Source organism: Hippoglossus stenolepis, chromosome 3, assembly GCF_022539355.2.
Source record: "Hippoglossus stenolepis isolate QCI-W04-F060 chromosome 3, HSTE1.2, whole genome shotgun sequence".
NCBI classification, from domain to species: domain Eukaryota; kingdom Metazoa; phylum Chordata; class Actinopteri; order Pleuronectiformes; family Pleuronectidae; genus Hippoglossus; species Hippoglossus stenolepis.
In genome coordinates, this window is record NC_061485.1 from 17774429 (window position 1) to 17790342 (window position 15914).

General features: G+C 38.4%; 1 protein-coding gene across 2 annotated transcripts; it reads right to left on the minus strand.

The window, feature by feature from the left end:
* Positions 1-589: 589 nt before the first annotated feature.
* On the minus strand, positions 590-14342 carry ankrd52b (ankyrin repeat domain 52b). Of its 2 annotated transcripts, none has more exons than XM_035153012.2 (28): positions 14195-14342; positions 13329-13412; positions 12891-12969; positions 12665-12735; positions 12371-12571; positions 11921-12008; positions 11050-11192; positions 10640-10852; positions 10403-10481; positions 10152-10266; positions 9162-9244; positions 8938-9043; positions 8587-8655; positions 8359-8499; positions 8183-8233; positions 7255-7366; positions 7095-7166; positions 6783-6984; positions 6538-6625; positions 5931-6048; positions 5587-5806; positions 5237-5324; positions 5073-5156; positions 4256-4401; positions 3777-3859; positions 3220-3302; positions 2875-2966; positions 590-2768 (listed from the first exon to the last, which is right to left on the minus strand). In XM_035153012.2, exons 1-28 carry the CDS (start codon positions 14219-14221, stop codon positions 2578-2580), a joined length of 3129 nt encoding a protein of 1042 aa, XP_035008903.2. In that variant the 5' UTR covers positions 14222-14342; the 3' UTR covers positions 590-2577. The 2 variants fall into 2 exon arrangements, with proteins under 2 accessions (XP_035008903.2, XP_035008904.2); XM_035153013.2 differs by having other exon boundaries at positions 2628-2768; positions 2856-2966.
* Positions 14343-15914: the final 1572 nt, after the last annotated feature.

Sequence of the window (15914 nt, forward strand, 5' to 3'; positions counted from 1 at the left end):
TCGGTCAAAGGTCAACACAATCTCAGTCAGAAAACACATTTCCACAAATAAAAAGGGCTGGAGAGAGACAATCTATAGCTTAGATCAATCCATGTGTTCCTCCTCCTTTCCTCAACTTTGTTTCCTTTCCTACTTTCTCATTGTCCTTCTCCTCTTTCCTACATCTTGCCTTGATCTCCACCTTTTTCTTACCTTTCGTCTTCGTCAATTTCTTCATTTTATCCTCATTCCCTTCTCTACTGTCCCGTCATATTTTTTGGACGTTTCCTTACATATCTACTTGTTTCTCCATCTCAAAAGCCGCATGTCAACATTTTTATACCTCTGCGGCTTCAGTGGCTCTTCTACTTATTTTGACTGCCTGTGTGTAAAAAAGCTTTTCACATTATAACCTAACTTTCATGGTTAATTTTATGTTTTAACATCAAGTTATCACATTATAATGTGATACTGATCCATTTTTTCTTTTTCCAGTGTGGCAGCAACATACTTCTGTACATTAGAGCCACTATAAGAAAAAAAAAAGAAAAAAAGAATGATCTGAGACATTAGAAATGTAAAGAAAAATCTTGAAAAAAAAAAACACGCATGGGAGCAAGTTTGTTTATTATCTCTGAAAGCCATCCACAACCTTACCACACACAGTTTTCAAGTTGTTACATCTGAAATGTCTGAAAGACGTGAGGGAAGACAGACAATTTGTTCACGTGAAAAGCTGAAACAGAGACATTATTCAAGATAAACATGATTCTAAACATTTAACTACAACCTTTAGTTGTAGAACCATCCCCCACCAAGACTAAGATCCAAACGAAAAACAGAGGGAGATGCTCACAGGATAGGGCTCTACTCTTAGATGAAAGTTTAATTTGTAAAATGATAGAATATTTGCATAAATGTAAAGATATCTTACTGTAAAATGTAAACTTTTATGTCAGAGTGCAAATTTAAAAAGGTAAACATTAAATTTACAAATCAAAACATAAAACCTTGATCTTTACAGAGGCAGTGACATCTTTGTACCAGTACAGGTGTATTGTGCCAAGTTATGTAGCAAGAGAAAAATAATTATTAATAAAAAAAATCAATCAAGCTCTGACAATTTTAAAAGCCAATAAAATATTTATTCAGTGTCAATAAATGCTGGACACTGATCTTCTGGTTGCTTTGGATGAAGGACATGCTGCTACAGGAGATTTTCTTAACAGTGAAACTGACCCTAAACCCCCGCCCCAAAAATAAAATCACAATTACAAAACAGCAATTTCAGTAAGTTGCAGCTTATTTGAACAGTTTCTTCAAATGTATTTAATCATACAGAAAACAGACTTTGAGCATAGTGCTGAAACAATTGATTAGTCGATAAACATCTATTTGATTTTCAACAAATTTGATAAGCAAAAAGGTCTTTGAGTAAAAATGCCAACATTCGTTAGTTCTCGTATCTCAAGTATGAAGGATTCTCTGTTTCTCAGTTTTAGGTCTCTGGGTTTCAGGGCAAATCAACAAAAATAATTAAATAACAGTTTGAAGATGTCACAGAAATTAAAGTTATCTTTAGGTGAAATGTCAGATTTACTGAAGACACACAACTTTCTTGTTCAAAGCCTGAAATATTTTTTTTGATTCTCTGGCTTATTTAAGTGAAACATATTTAAATACTTCTGTCCCGCTTTATTCTTGTTGTGCAACATCCAGTTTCAGATGTGCTTTTTATTGCACTGTACAGTACACACTGACCTGAGGTTCATTCTCAATAATTTGGGATTTTCAAGATTATACATGTAAATGATTAACTTCATTTTAAGAACTAAATATATATACACTTAACTCAGTAAACTATATTATTAAAAACATTTTAAGCTTGTGGTACTTTTACTAAATTGAAATGTAATTCATGATGATATTAGAATAATACGTTACTCATATCAATCTAGTGTCAGCTACAGTCCGGACAGAATAAGAAAATAGAGTCTTAATAATTGCATAAAAGGTTTATAGCACCTGTTAGATATTTTAAAAACACGTATTTTAAGAAGCAATGTCTAATATGCAAAATAGAACTTACAGACCGACAGACAGACCCACACACACACACATACACACACACACACACCCACACCCACACACACACAAATAAAACACAGTCATCTGCGTATTCTTGCACTTGTTTAGCTCTGGACGAATCTATAGGCTTCAGGCTTTGGTGATTAATGAGCTAAGAACTGAGGCTAATACTGACAGTGGCTGTGGTTCAGGTAGAGAGGCTTGTGTGGTGTGCTCATGTTAAAACTTCCATTAATGTCTAATGTTAGTGCTTCATTAAAATAACATGTATGTGCTAAACTCAAATAAAGAGAATCTAAGAGGTCTGCTAATGTTAATAAAATGTTTAAGACTATGCTACTAGCGCATGAGCACATGGTGCATGTGCAGCTGCATGTGACACACAAGTATAAATGTCATGACATGTGAAAGAAGCTATGCCTGACCACACATGTTCATGGAGACTTGTATGTGCGTGGTTACGTTTGGAGACTTTGGGCTTCACAAGGATGAGATTTCACTCAGGCCAACTTAGGCGTGACAAAGGTTTCCACTGGACCCGCATGTGGCAGCAATCCCACAATTCTTCAGGAGGGGGTTGAAGTGGGAGGCTGCACCACCGCCGGCCTCTCTGGGAGGGAAAGGCTTCATGGTGGAGAGGATCAGGGCCAGACAGTCCGCAACATTTTTGTTCGGGGCACAGGCCAGAGCTGGAGTGTGGCCTGCAGAGGATCAACAGGAAAATAAATGTCAGTGATGTTGTATCGCAGGGAAAAGAGACAGTGTGGTGTTGTAGCGCTGGAACATACAGCAATTATTCCCGTTTACCTTCCTCATCTACAGCCATGACTGCTGCACCTCTGCTCAGTAACACCTGCACTACAGTCGCCAGGCCTTTCCTTGCTGCAATGTGAAGAGGCCTACATGAGAAACACACACACAGGTTTGATTGTACAGGTGGGATGTATCCATATTAAGAATTCACATGTACCGTAGTATTACTGGGGCCAATGGCACATAAGTTAATACTGTAAACGTGGAACACTTTCTTCTTAAATTCTAAAACAGATGTTGATATCAGGGTGTTTTCCATCATCAGTAAACACAATATTCACCAGCAACATCGCAATTGATGTTCTACACTAAATTTTCTTAAGAAAAAAAATCACTTACATCTGCAGAGCACTGTTTGTTGCATTTATGAGGGTGGAGTCACTGATCTCTCCAAGGATCAACAGGGCGCACATCTCATGACCCTGCAGAATAAAACACACTGAAATAAGTGAGCAGTACGGTACAAACTACTTATGAATGCAGTAATTTGTTAAAATGTCACCAAATACTTTTAAATTCAATTTGTGAAATTCACATTGCAAATTGTTAAAGCATCACATCAAAATGTGAAAATGTAAAATCCCCACTGTTGTGAATGAATGCAGGGTTTAATTAGTGAATGTAAAATTGTAAGTAATTTAGAATTGAATATGATACTGTTTGTTCCTTTTAATTAGGGAACTGTTCATTTTGTTAGAAATCTTACTTATTGTAATGCACTTGAACTGTTTTGAAAGTGCAACTTGTCAAAACAGGTTTGATGACTTTTTAACCTTATTTTCAAAAGAGATTTCATTCGTTTTTGGCAGGTAATCCCCACATATTCAAAAGTTACTGTGCCACTGCATGCATAGAGTACATGCATGTGTGTGTGTGTGTGTGTGTGTGTGTGTGACCTTGCTGCAGGCTAAGTGAAGGGCTGTGTTATTATTGACATCCACCAGGGTCAGGTCTGGCTTTGCGCGCTGCAGCAATAATTCTGAAATGCAGAAAATAAGACACAAAAACAGGACTTCATGTTAGAAGCATTTACCGGTTGTTTTCATGTGGAATGACAGGACAGTGCAACAGGGAAAATAATTTATATGGTGTATTAAAGGAAAACATTAGTGAGGACTGTGAGGGTCACAAACACAGTGACTACGTGTTAAAGGGGGCTGCACATATTCCTGCAAGTATGACTGTGAAATGAAAATGTTCAAACATGATGAAAAAAAAATCAAGGAGAGATCAATAAAAGAGGGACTTTGATGATCTCTCGCAGGAACATTTTGTTTTATCGTCGTCTTGAGCTGCATGTTGTCTTGATGCATTTTTAATGAAAATTAAACTTGCAAACTTTAACATTTTTAAATCAGGCTCTTCTGTCACATACCAACAGCCATGGTATGTCCACGGTCGGCAGCAACCATCAGAGCAGAGCATCCACAGTGGTCCACAGCATTGACCTCTGCTCCCTGAGCCAGAACAACCTGGAGCCCAGAAACGTTTCCTGAATAGGCAGCTGCATGCAGGGGGGTCCTACAGTTACACAACAAACATACATATAAAAGCACATAAAAACAGACAGATTTACTGCCTTGGGAAATACATATAGTTTAAGCTTTCGGCAAGTAATTGCAAGTTGGACAGTTGACACAAAATAAAAGTTTCAATCTTTAACAATTTAAAAGAATCTTATCACACCCACCAAGGTGGAATTTATAAATCCAACAAAAAATGTTTTCTGCAAAACAGTAGCTTGCATAGGTAGTAGATAAAACTTAAAGGTATTAATGATTTAATGAGGGAAATACCAGGTTACACTGCATTCAAATATGTGCAACTGTCACTGTCTTTATAGGTGCCCTGTACACTTAAAGAAAAAAGATGATTGCAACTTTCCTCTTACTTTAATCACATGGCTTAATCATGACTAAAGAGTCAAACATTCCTCATTAGAGTTATCAATAAATTTGAGGTTTTAATAGAACACATTTTCCATTACTTTATCATAGCCAATATATGATTTTTTGGAATAAACCGTAGAAATTCTGTATCGAATAATAAATACGAAAAAATCATGTCAAAAATAATTTAGGAGCCATCGTGACATAACTTTAAAAAATATATAATTTCAATATCTGTAGACTGAACCATACAGGCAGTGCTGCATGACAGATTTGTCGGGCTCGGCTCAGAGCTGGACTCACCTTCCTTTGGCATCACAAACGTTAACAATTTGAGGTCCTACAGTCTTCAATAGAAGTTCAGCAGCAACATCGTGTCCATTAACTCTGCAGAGGAACAATAGTTATTACCTTTATAAGCCACACTTTATGTATTTTTTTTAATTTACATTGTTTATGATACTCACAGGGCACAGTGCAGTGGGGTGAACTGATTTTTTTCCCGGTTGCTAAAAAGTTTGTTTTCAAGTAAAATGTGTAAACATCCTTCACGTCCTGTAGAGAACAGGAAACAAAACGACAACTAATAAAGCATCTCACCAGGCAAGTGTTAAACAAGACAGCCATGTGATTAAAGTAAGAGACATTATTTAGGGGCTTAAATTATACTGTGGATAACAAGCAAAGACTTTGTTGGCTTTAAAATATCCCTTCATACATGATGTAAATATATTCATATCTACATTTAGTCTGTTAAACACAGAACAAAAAAAAAAAGTGGGGACATTGGACATGAATTCTTTCCCTGATGTCCCACCGTGGTAGGCAGCCCAGTGTGTGGGCGTGTAGGCTCTGTGGTCTTGCATGGAGTCCAGAGGGTCAGCTTTCATAGCAGCCTTTAGCAAACAGCGGAGCAGCTCCGTGTGGCCACGGGAGGCTGCGATGTGCAGCGGGGTCCGTCCCTGAGAGTCTCTGCACAGAGCAGAAGCCCCATGTTCCAACAGAGCAGATACACAGTCCTCACTGTTTAACATGGCCTAAAGAGGGACAACATAGAATGTAATGTAAGAGGATAAAAAAAATCTGGAACGTCACAGATGCTAGAAAGAGAAGCATCGTAATGTAACTGACTGAACACACACAAACAGCAAATACACGTACAGCTCTATGTAATGCGGTAAAGCCCTTTTTGTCTGCAGCATCAGCATTGGCTCCTTTTTCCAACAGGATGTGGACACAGTCAGTGTGACGTCCCAGAGATGCCAGCATGAGAGCCGTCCTGCACACAGAACAAAACAAAGAATTTACTGCAGTCAGGGTTAATAGGTTTGATTCTCTGGTCATATCAGACAGGCAAAACAGAGTCTTCATTTTTCTCGTCTGTGTGACTGCATTTAATACAATGTGAAAAAAACATTTGTTTGTTTGTTTAATAAGCCACATTAAACAATAACATGGTGTAGTAATGTCTTTATGTGAAAAACACACTCACATGCTTTAAACTTAATTAGTTATAGGGATTTATCATTTTGTTATATATATATTAAGTAGTATCCATTTTAAATCTATCATGTAATACATTATTATAATCTGCTTTCCTGACTGAAAAAATATAAAAATCTGTTTAAAAAACCCAATGAAGATTCAAACTGTTGGACAGTTATTTAAAATATCAAATTCTGCCATGTCAGATTGTGAAAAAGAATTTTCTGATGTCTAATGTTAATCAAAAATACCAAATTATAGTATGAAATAGTAAGTGACGTACTGTCCCTGAGTATCTAAACTGTCAATGATGTCGGCACTTTGTTTCTTGTTGACGAGCAGAAGCAGACAGTCCATCTGGCCCTCAGCAGCTGTAAGTGGGATGAGAGAAAAAGGAAAATACATCTGAATACCAAAAACGCATTTATCAGTGGAGCTGATGCAGCTTACATGTAAAAAAAAAAAATTACAACATGATAATTGGATTTCCTTTTTTTTTAATGAAAAATCTGATACACCTAAACACACCTGCAGCATGGAGAGCCGTCCGCTTGTGCTTGTGCTCCTTCAGTGTGTAGGAGGCTTGGTGCTTCAGCAGCACCTCCACACATGGAGCAAACCCCCTCTGAGCAGAGAGGTGGAGAGCAGTTCGGCCTTCAGTATCCCGTATGTCCAGACTCACTAACGTCTCACACAGTAGACGCAGGGGCTCCCGATGACCATAATACGCCTGTAGTGGCAGAATGGTAATAGTAGAGTCAAAGGCATTGATATGTGGTGAGTATTCATGTACATTATGGTGTGAAGGGGGGGGGGGTATGTGGTATTTGTTCTACTCACAGCTAAGTGCAAAGGACTGACTGGAATGTTACTTTCCACCTCCTCTAGACAATTGAAAGAAATCTCCAGGAGCTGCAAGAGGAAATAAAGAAACTGGGTTTAGTGAGCGATTGATTAACAACAACAAAATCTGAGCAACTAAATCAAAAATTGCACTGACCAGTTCCAGGTGCTGTTTGTTCCCATAAGCTGCAGCGTAGTGGACGGCACTGTAACCCTTATTGTTCTTCACAGTTGGGTTTGCCCCATTGTCAAGCAAGAAGTCTAAACACCTGAACACAGAGTTAAGGAAAGATGAGGAATGCTTTCTGTGTCGTTAACATGTGGTCCTGCCTGTAGGACTCTGGTATTTATTTTTAATATCAAGAAAATAAATTGTTATGCATCTGCTCCTTTCTTTGCAACGTTTCTAAATTTGTAAGAGGATCAAATTAGTCTTGTCAAAGTTTGACATCATCTATCATCATATATTTTGTCTGATTTTCACTATTTTTGGTCAGACAGTAGCATATTCAACTTTAATTTGGACTTTTAACAACTATAGGCTCTACCTCCTCCTCCTATCTAGAAATGAAGCCACAATATTCTGGATTAAAACACTGACATTTTGTGTATTGTGAGTCTGCGCAGTAGTGATCGGGGAATGGAGCCATTGTACAGAGGTCCCACTGATACTCGTGAGCCAGTCTCAGCTGTCAATCATGATGTATCACCTCATTTTTAGAGCATCAAATAACTAATTCAAACCAAGCTTATCAGAAACATAAACTGTTGAACAGACATCAGTGTTTTTAGAAATAGGTAAAAGAACAGAAACCATCTTTGAGAAAAATCGATATATGTGTATTTTGACAATTTTTGGAGTCTGTGGTAACATGGAGGAGGCGGGTCTATGATCTATACTGGTGCCAGCCAGTGTGCGATCAAAAGGCTCCTTCGGGGAGCTGTATTGTCGTCCATCTGTATATAGAGTCTATGTCAACTACATACTTGTAAATTGAGATAATGTGCTTTTAAGTGACCGTACATTGAAAAAAACCCAGAAAGTACATTTGGTTTCTGTATATACAAACAATAACGTGACTTACAGAGAGGCCTCTTGTTCCTTTTCCAAACTGTAGTCAGGCTCAGAGTTCCCACTGTGGGAAAAAAAAAGACTGGCTTGAATGAAGTCATTTATTATCAACAGATAAATGTCCACAGGATGTTGTCCTTCTTATATTGAAGTTATTAAAGAATAAATGATTGAAATGTGTTTTCTTACCCACAGAAGGTGTGTGAAGCAGCGGTGTAGTGCAGAGGGCTGCAGCCCATCAGATCCAGCTCATTGACCTCAGCCCCCGCTCTCACCAGGGAGATTGTGCATTGGCTGCTCGCATTGGCTGCTGCATAGTGCAAAGGAGATCTGCGAGGGGCAACAGGGGACAGCTATGTTACCACCAAAAACTGCAGAGAGTTGCATTAATTGCTCCAGCTATTTAACACTGTTTACCTTCCCAAATTATCCTTTATGTCGAGTTCAGCGCCGCAATTTAAGATCAAGTTGAGACAGTCAACATTTCTGTCACAAGAAAAAGAAAAGGTAGATTCAAATTCATTTATTTAATAAGAAATTAAGAGCTAGGTGTTTCAGATCTGAGTCAGACGACTTATGTGTATGTGTGAAAGAAAAATTATAAATATTTGAAATAATTATAAAAGAATAAATATTGCAAAATAATCAGTTTCATCTAGATACATTTTAAATGAACTAAGCAAAATAACTGAACCGTTCAACTGTATGTAAATCATGTGCACTTAACATTATATGCGTTTCTCGGTGTGTGTGTGTTCGTTCTCTCACCCTCCAGAGGCAGCTGCATGCAGACATGTCCTCCCATGGTCGTCCAATATGTTAATATCAAACCCAACTGACGGCAAATGAGCTGGCACAAAGTTGAAAAACTGACCTGAACACAACACAACAACACTTGAGTGGAAACGTTTGGAGTAGTCTCACTAATGAAAATGCAACAAGGAAGTGAATAAATTAGAAGTCGGCTCTTTATGAGTCAAACAGATTCTCACCATTAGACAGCAACTTTCGACAACAGTCTGGAAATCCGTACAGCGCCGCCAAATGTAAAGGAAGCATTCCATGAATACCCTGTCTTTAGAGATTATAATAGATGTTAGTTAGTTTAGTCTGAGATGAGATATTTTCTGTGAGAAAAATGTACAAAATCAATTTGTTTTCATGAAGCTTTCAAAGTTCACAGGATCAATAATAATAACTAAATCGGTATCCATGTGTCTGTGTATGTGTCTGTATAGGGGCGACTACTGGGTATAGTTATTTATTGGCTAATTCAATATTTGGTTGGTCACATTGAGTTGCTGTATACTGTAGCTCCTATGTTGGGGTGTGCATTTAATTCCAAACACAGAAGCCTCTTTCAGACATGCACTGAACTCTAGTGGTTTTTCATGAAATGTTCCGTAGTGGCTGCGTCTGAGAACACAAATGTCCAAGTCAGTTTCTCCTGACATTTTTCAGAACTTTTCCTGCCAGCGCCCTGGTAAAATGTCCATAAAATGTCGAAGTGAGCACATGTGAAAATACAGCAGGAAAATGCCTGGAAAACAGTTAGTGGGAATGTTCATGACGTCAATAACACGCGACAGACGCAAAACTGACAAAACAAAAAGAATACAGCTAAAAGGATGATAAAGAGTTGAATACAGATAGAAGACTCCAAAAAAGATGTGAAATTGGAAAGACAATGAGAACTGATGGCTTTTGGTGACATAGGTGACAATGTGCTGTAAACAAAATATGTGATTTCTGCAGCGATCCTGACTCCTGCATGCTCTACTCAGGCAGAACCCCTCATTTTCCAGTTGTTGTGAACGTGTTTAACTCAGACAATCTCCTGCCACATCCCTCATATCTGAAAAGCAGGACCCAACTTTCCGGATCCACTTCATAGACTGAGAACGTGTGCTCAGAGACTTTATGCCTTTTGAAGGTGTTGTGGTGTAAGATCATCATCAGACAATCTCAGGTCTGGACCTTACCTCGCCTTGTCAGCACCATTTGTCAGCAGAGTGCTGATCAACAACTCCTGACCGAATCTGGCAGCAACATGAAGAGGAGAGTTTCCGAACATATCAAAACAATCGATCTCCCCACCTGTGCAGAGGCAGAAAGATACATGGTGTTATTATGATTAAGTGTTTCTGATGAGAAGGGGCTCTGATGTTTTATGTCTCTGGGTATTACGAGGATGCAGGGTCACCGTTTCATAATTAGTTGAAGTCTATTTTACCATTTTGGATCAGAATCTGGGAGCCTGTAAAGCGTCCATGCATAGCAGCCATATGCAAAGGGCTCTTCCCTTCTTTATTCTGTTCAACAGAGAAATTAAAACAAGTTCAGTAAAAAGAAAGTCATACATCATCATAATATATAACCCATACATTTAATCCTCTGACCAATAACTATAAATACATTTGAATCCCCTTTTGTTGTTATCAAATCCACTTCTTCAAAACAAGCTCTTCACCTGCATGTTGACATCAGCGCCGTTGTTGATTAGCAGCTCGAGACACAGCACCGCGCTAGAGGAGGCAGCAGCCAGATGCAGCGGCGTGTTGCCGTGATAGTTGGGCTGATTGATGTTGGCACCGGCGTTCACCAGCTCAGTGGCCACGGTGTCCTGCCCTGTGTGACACGCCATGTGGAGCGCCGTGTTCCCATAAATGTTGGGTTCGTCAGTCTGAGAGGCAGAGTTGGAAATCATTTTAAAGCAAAAACAAAATCCTGCAAATACACTCTCAAGCAATATCAGGCGCGTTTAAAGGGTATTGTCCTGTTCACAATGCAAAGTACATAAAATAAATGGCAGCAATAGACATTTATAAGAATGAAGAATAATTTTGGATTCTTAATAGTTTTGTAACCGAGCCACTTTACCTCTATCCCGAGCCGCAACAGATATTTGACGACTTCCAACTGGCCATTGGCGGCTGCTGCATGGAGCGGAGTGTAACCACGTTTGTCCTTGTACGTCACGTCAGCGCTGTGAGACACCAGCAGCTTGACGACCTCCATATGTCCTAAAAGAAGAGCCTGACATTTTAGACAAACATCTGCCATGCTCGCAGACAATGACACACTCCAGTCACTTACAAGCCTGTAGCCTGGAAATAGAAGCTTGATAAACAGGCCAGGTTAATATAACATTCATCACATGTCGACTTTGTTAACAACTAATCAAATGTAAACAGACTGAGATTGTGTTGATAAGAAAAGCCAATGATATCTGCAGTCATAAATCAAACATAATGAAGTTGTATGTCAAAATTGTCACTTTTGCACGTCTATTTTTGTTTCATTAAGTCAGTAAAGATACAAAATATTAACTTCCAAATCACAAATTCACTGCTCGACCAATCAAACGGTCAAAATGCCAGGATTCAATTCAGTCAGATGGATGCGTGACATAGATACGAAGGTGATGACAGTGTCTAAACTATGTACATTCCTTGTAAGCCCCAGATTGACATTCAAACTCTTTGGATAAATGTTCCTCCGTCTTATACTTGTTTAGATACTGTCATAAATGACAATATGTTAATCTTGAAAATAGAATAAATGTCATTACCCTCTGACTTTTTAACCTTGTGTGGCTGTTTGAGCCAGTTTTAAGTGACTTTGTTTTGGCGGATCTTTTTTGGGAACAGTTAATTCCATGTCATTGTACCAGTGTTTTTAATGACCAAAGATTATTTGGGGAAAAATGTCAACTGTACATTTGAGTCTCTTTACGAGCGACGACACTTACCTTGGTATGCAGCCCAGTGGATTGCCTGCCGATCTTTTTTATCTTTGGCACACACGTTGGCACCTTTGCTCAGGAGCAAGTTCACCATCTGCAGAAACACAATAACTGGTTCAACCTGTGTGTCTATCAAATCATCTAAACCCAATCTACAATCATAGTCCAGTGGACAGCAGCATTTATTTCTTGGAAACAGTTTAGCAAACACATTTGTATTCTGGGGATAAATATAAATATTGAGTGAAACTAGATTAATATATCATTGTAAGAATGCAATTTCACAAAATGCTGCAACAACTACCAGAAACCAGGAAAATGTTCCCCAGTTATCATTCACTTCCTAATGTAGATTTCCTTTCAAGCCTTGTTATGCCTTGAAATGATAACTATCAACCATAAATAAATAAATAGTCAAAGATCCCATTGATCACTACAATCAGCTTCCTAGTTTACCTCTACATGGCCGCTGTGCGCTGCATGATGCAGTGGCGTCCTCCCTGACCTGTCACCAACATTCAGGCTGCAAACATGTGGTATCAGAGCTGCAGCACAACCTGTGGCCCAGTTTGCAGCGGCCATGTGTAAAGGTGTATGCCAGAATTTGTCTCGTGTGTTGACCTCTGCTCTGTGCTCTAGCAGCAGGTCCACAGCCTTCTGACAAAACAAAGACAAAGATTCAGTTAATATGTCAGTTAAACATTACGACCTGGTGGTTAGAACCTAGGAGTTTGTATGTAAATTACTTACTTCATTTCTTGAGGCAGCTGCTCGGTGTAAAGGAGTCAGTGAACCCTGGTCCTTCGCGTTGACATTTGCATCTGTAGCACAGAGCAAATGCAAAGTTAAGCTAGTTAGTAGTGGTTTAGGTGTGTGGCAGACTCATTGCATTCATTACTAGAAAGAGTTAGATGCAAAATGTGTACAAGTATATACTGTTCATGATATACTTCTTTATACAGTTAATATGTTTTACCTGCAGTAATAAGAAGGTCCATAATGTGGACATCACCCAAATAAGCAGCAGCATGAAGTGGTGTGCTTTGTTCTTGGTCCTGAAAGGAAAAACACATCAAACAGTGCAGAGTGCAGCCGGCATATTTCTGTTCTATTGTTGCATTATTATCTTGGTAAATTCAGATTCTAAATTGTTTAACAATTGTCGTGCAAACTTGTTTAGTTTCTGGCTCTGCTCATGTAACATTTAACCTCATTTACATTTTGCACAAAGTGTGAATAGAAAACCTGCTTGGAAATGAACAGTTATCTAAAACCATCCAGGTGTGAGTGACACAGGTGATCTGTTTGTACCATCCCCATTAACATTTGACCTGAAACATAATGTAGGCAAATCTAATAACACAACTTTTAATAAAAACATCACAAGTACTGAGTTAACGTGGGATAATATTACCAGTGAATTGACATCTTCTTCATGGTTCAACAAAAATGTCACCTCTTCTATGTTTCGGCTGAATATAGCCTGGACCAACGGAGACTGGAAAAGAGATGTAGAGAAGAACATGACACATCACATTCTAAACTTATATCACCACTGGATTCATTCCATTGTGTATTATCATGTATCTGATTGGATGAACAGTGCAGCATAGGTGCAGTAGTTTTATATTTGCTGTAATTCTCTTGGTCTGTATATATATATATTTCTATTCTTGGCTGGAGCTGCTGTAACAAAACCCAATCCCCTCAGCCGGGGAGTTGTAGATAAGTATTTCTGATTCTGATGAATAAAACACAATTGCAGCTGAACAGCTTTCCTCAGCAAGCTTGTTGTGTCTTACTCTGATCTCAAATACATACATAAGACTTTGTTAAGATGCTGGGATGCCAATAAACACTAAGTTATGGGTAAATAACTATCTCTTCTTGGCTTTTGATGGAGATAGCAATGCCTCATCAACACCACAGATTACAATAAGCAAACGCAGCTATGACTTAGTGAATGTGGACGTTAGCTTGTTTTATGATCTTGTTTTGGCAGGTTTTGGAGCTAACTCAACAGAGACAATAAGAACTCCACTGGTAGGACTTTGGTGGATAACAAACTTCAGACATCTAATGCTGCGTCACCAGATCGTGCCAACGGAAAAGTTTAGTCCACTGGTGCAAGGTAAGAAATGTGTGACAGTTACAAGCCCTGTGACAAACTTTGCTCGACATGTCGCTAACATGACTAGCCGGCTGTTTGCAGCGTTACTGAGAAGTCCTGTGAGTTTTCTAACGTGGATTCAGATCAACAACAAGTGATTTATTTACTACCTGGTCCTCGATGTTTCTTAACTCCATGGCCCAGTCACTCTGGAAGATCCTTCATTGAGACTGAATGTGTTTTAACTGGCTACATGTCCCCCTGCAGCAGGCAGCGGCTACTTAGCCTAGCTTTAGCTTGGTTAGCTTCTGGCTGAGATACGTGACGTATACACCACAGCTGCCAATATCGCGACAGAAATATAACCAACGTGATTTGGAAGTGTCTGGAAATTCTACTTTGGTTTAGTGTTGTGGTTCTTTTCTGAATGTAGGTATGAGTTAACATTGTTTCGATGCTTTAGTAATGTGTTTATTAAACAAATCTTGTTTTGACTTTGACAAAATAGCGTCTTCTTTAATGCAAAACCTGTAACAATAGCACTTTTATCCCATAATCAAAGGAAACATGGTCATGGTATGAATAAATAATAATAAAAAAATAATAATAAAATAGAATTAGAACATTAACTCAAGTACCATGTATATGTACAAACTTGAGATGCTGAATTTTCCATTTTATGCTTTTACACCCGACAATCATGATTGTTGTGCTTTTTTACAGCTGCATTCAAAATTGAGAATTTTCATACATAACACATATAAGCAAATAAAAGTATTAAGGTTTATTATTATTATTATTATTATTATTATTATTATTATTATTACGTCTGTACTTTCACGAAGCTGGGAAGAGTTTCAAATCTGTATTTACAACTTTTTACCTATTTTACTGACAGATTTTTCGAATTACATGCAAAACGTAATCAGTTGATGCCTCACCTCATATCAACTCCCCAGAGAAGTATTTGGTTTTAATATTATGACATGAACCAGGAGTTCTAACCGCTAGAATATACTGGAATGTGGATTCGTGACTATAAAGTGCAAAACAACTTGCATGCACCACTGGCATTTATGTTGTCATTCATACCTTGACCGTGTTTTCTATTTTTCCTTCATTTAACACAAGGCTATTGTATACAGATTTTGTACTTGTGAAAATAATAGAGTAAATTTAAAATTAATTTACCTATACAAAGTAATCAGAAAGTCACAGCATTGGCTCCACATCAACCAGTCTCAACATAATAATAACAATCATTAATACTCCTTAGTTTTCCTCGGTACATGAAATATGTATTTTATATTTATTGTTATTAGTAACCAGCAAAATAATAAAAGATGCATTTTGATCTTATGTGATAGGTGCGTTCCCATGCCGGGAGTCAAACCCAGTTCGCCTGCAAACCAGGAATCCTTATGGGACCTTTTACTGCCTGTTATCCAGACCTGGTCCAGGCAGAGAGCTCTGACACACTGCCACTTCCTAGCCCAGTGTGTATTGTGATGACTAAATGTGGTGATCAGGTTATTATCAGTTTTTACAGTCTTTTATAGCTTGGTTAGCTACTCGCTGTGATATGTGACGTACGCAATAATGCTGAAAGAATACGTCCAATAAACAAGACTTGGAGATGTCAGTAAATTATACTTTGCTCAAGTATTTATTAGGGCCTGAGCACCGAACGTGCAAAGGATTTTTCTTATTATTATTTTCTTCGGGGGCGTGTTGAAGGCCTACACATGCTCAAAAACTCATGAAACTTTGTATGTATTCTGGATTAATTTGAATGGGCATGGAAATATGGCTCAATAGTGCCCTCCCCAAAAAAGCCCCTTACTTTGCTCTCATCCATTCTACACTTCTACAAAGGTGAAAGATTTATAC

What these genes read in the sequence shown, in the direction of transcription:
- ankrd52b (XM_035153012.2), bottom strand. Translation starts at nt 14,221, where the DNA reads ATGGAGTTAAGAAACATCGAGGACCAG. An exon ending in GTTTGTGATGCCAAAGGAAG is followed by an intron (nt 4,402 to 5,072) that starts GTGAGTCCAGCT and finishes GTGTAACTGTAG; the next exon opens with GACCCCCCTGCATGCAGCTG. An exon ending in TTCACTTAGCCTGCAGCAAG is followed by an intron (nt 3,303 to 3,776) that starts GTCACACACACA and finishes TTTATTCTGCAG; the next exon opens with GGTCATGAGATGTGCGCCCT.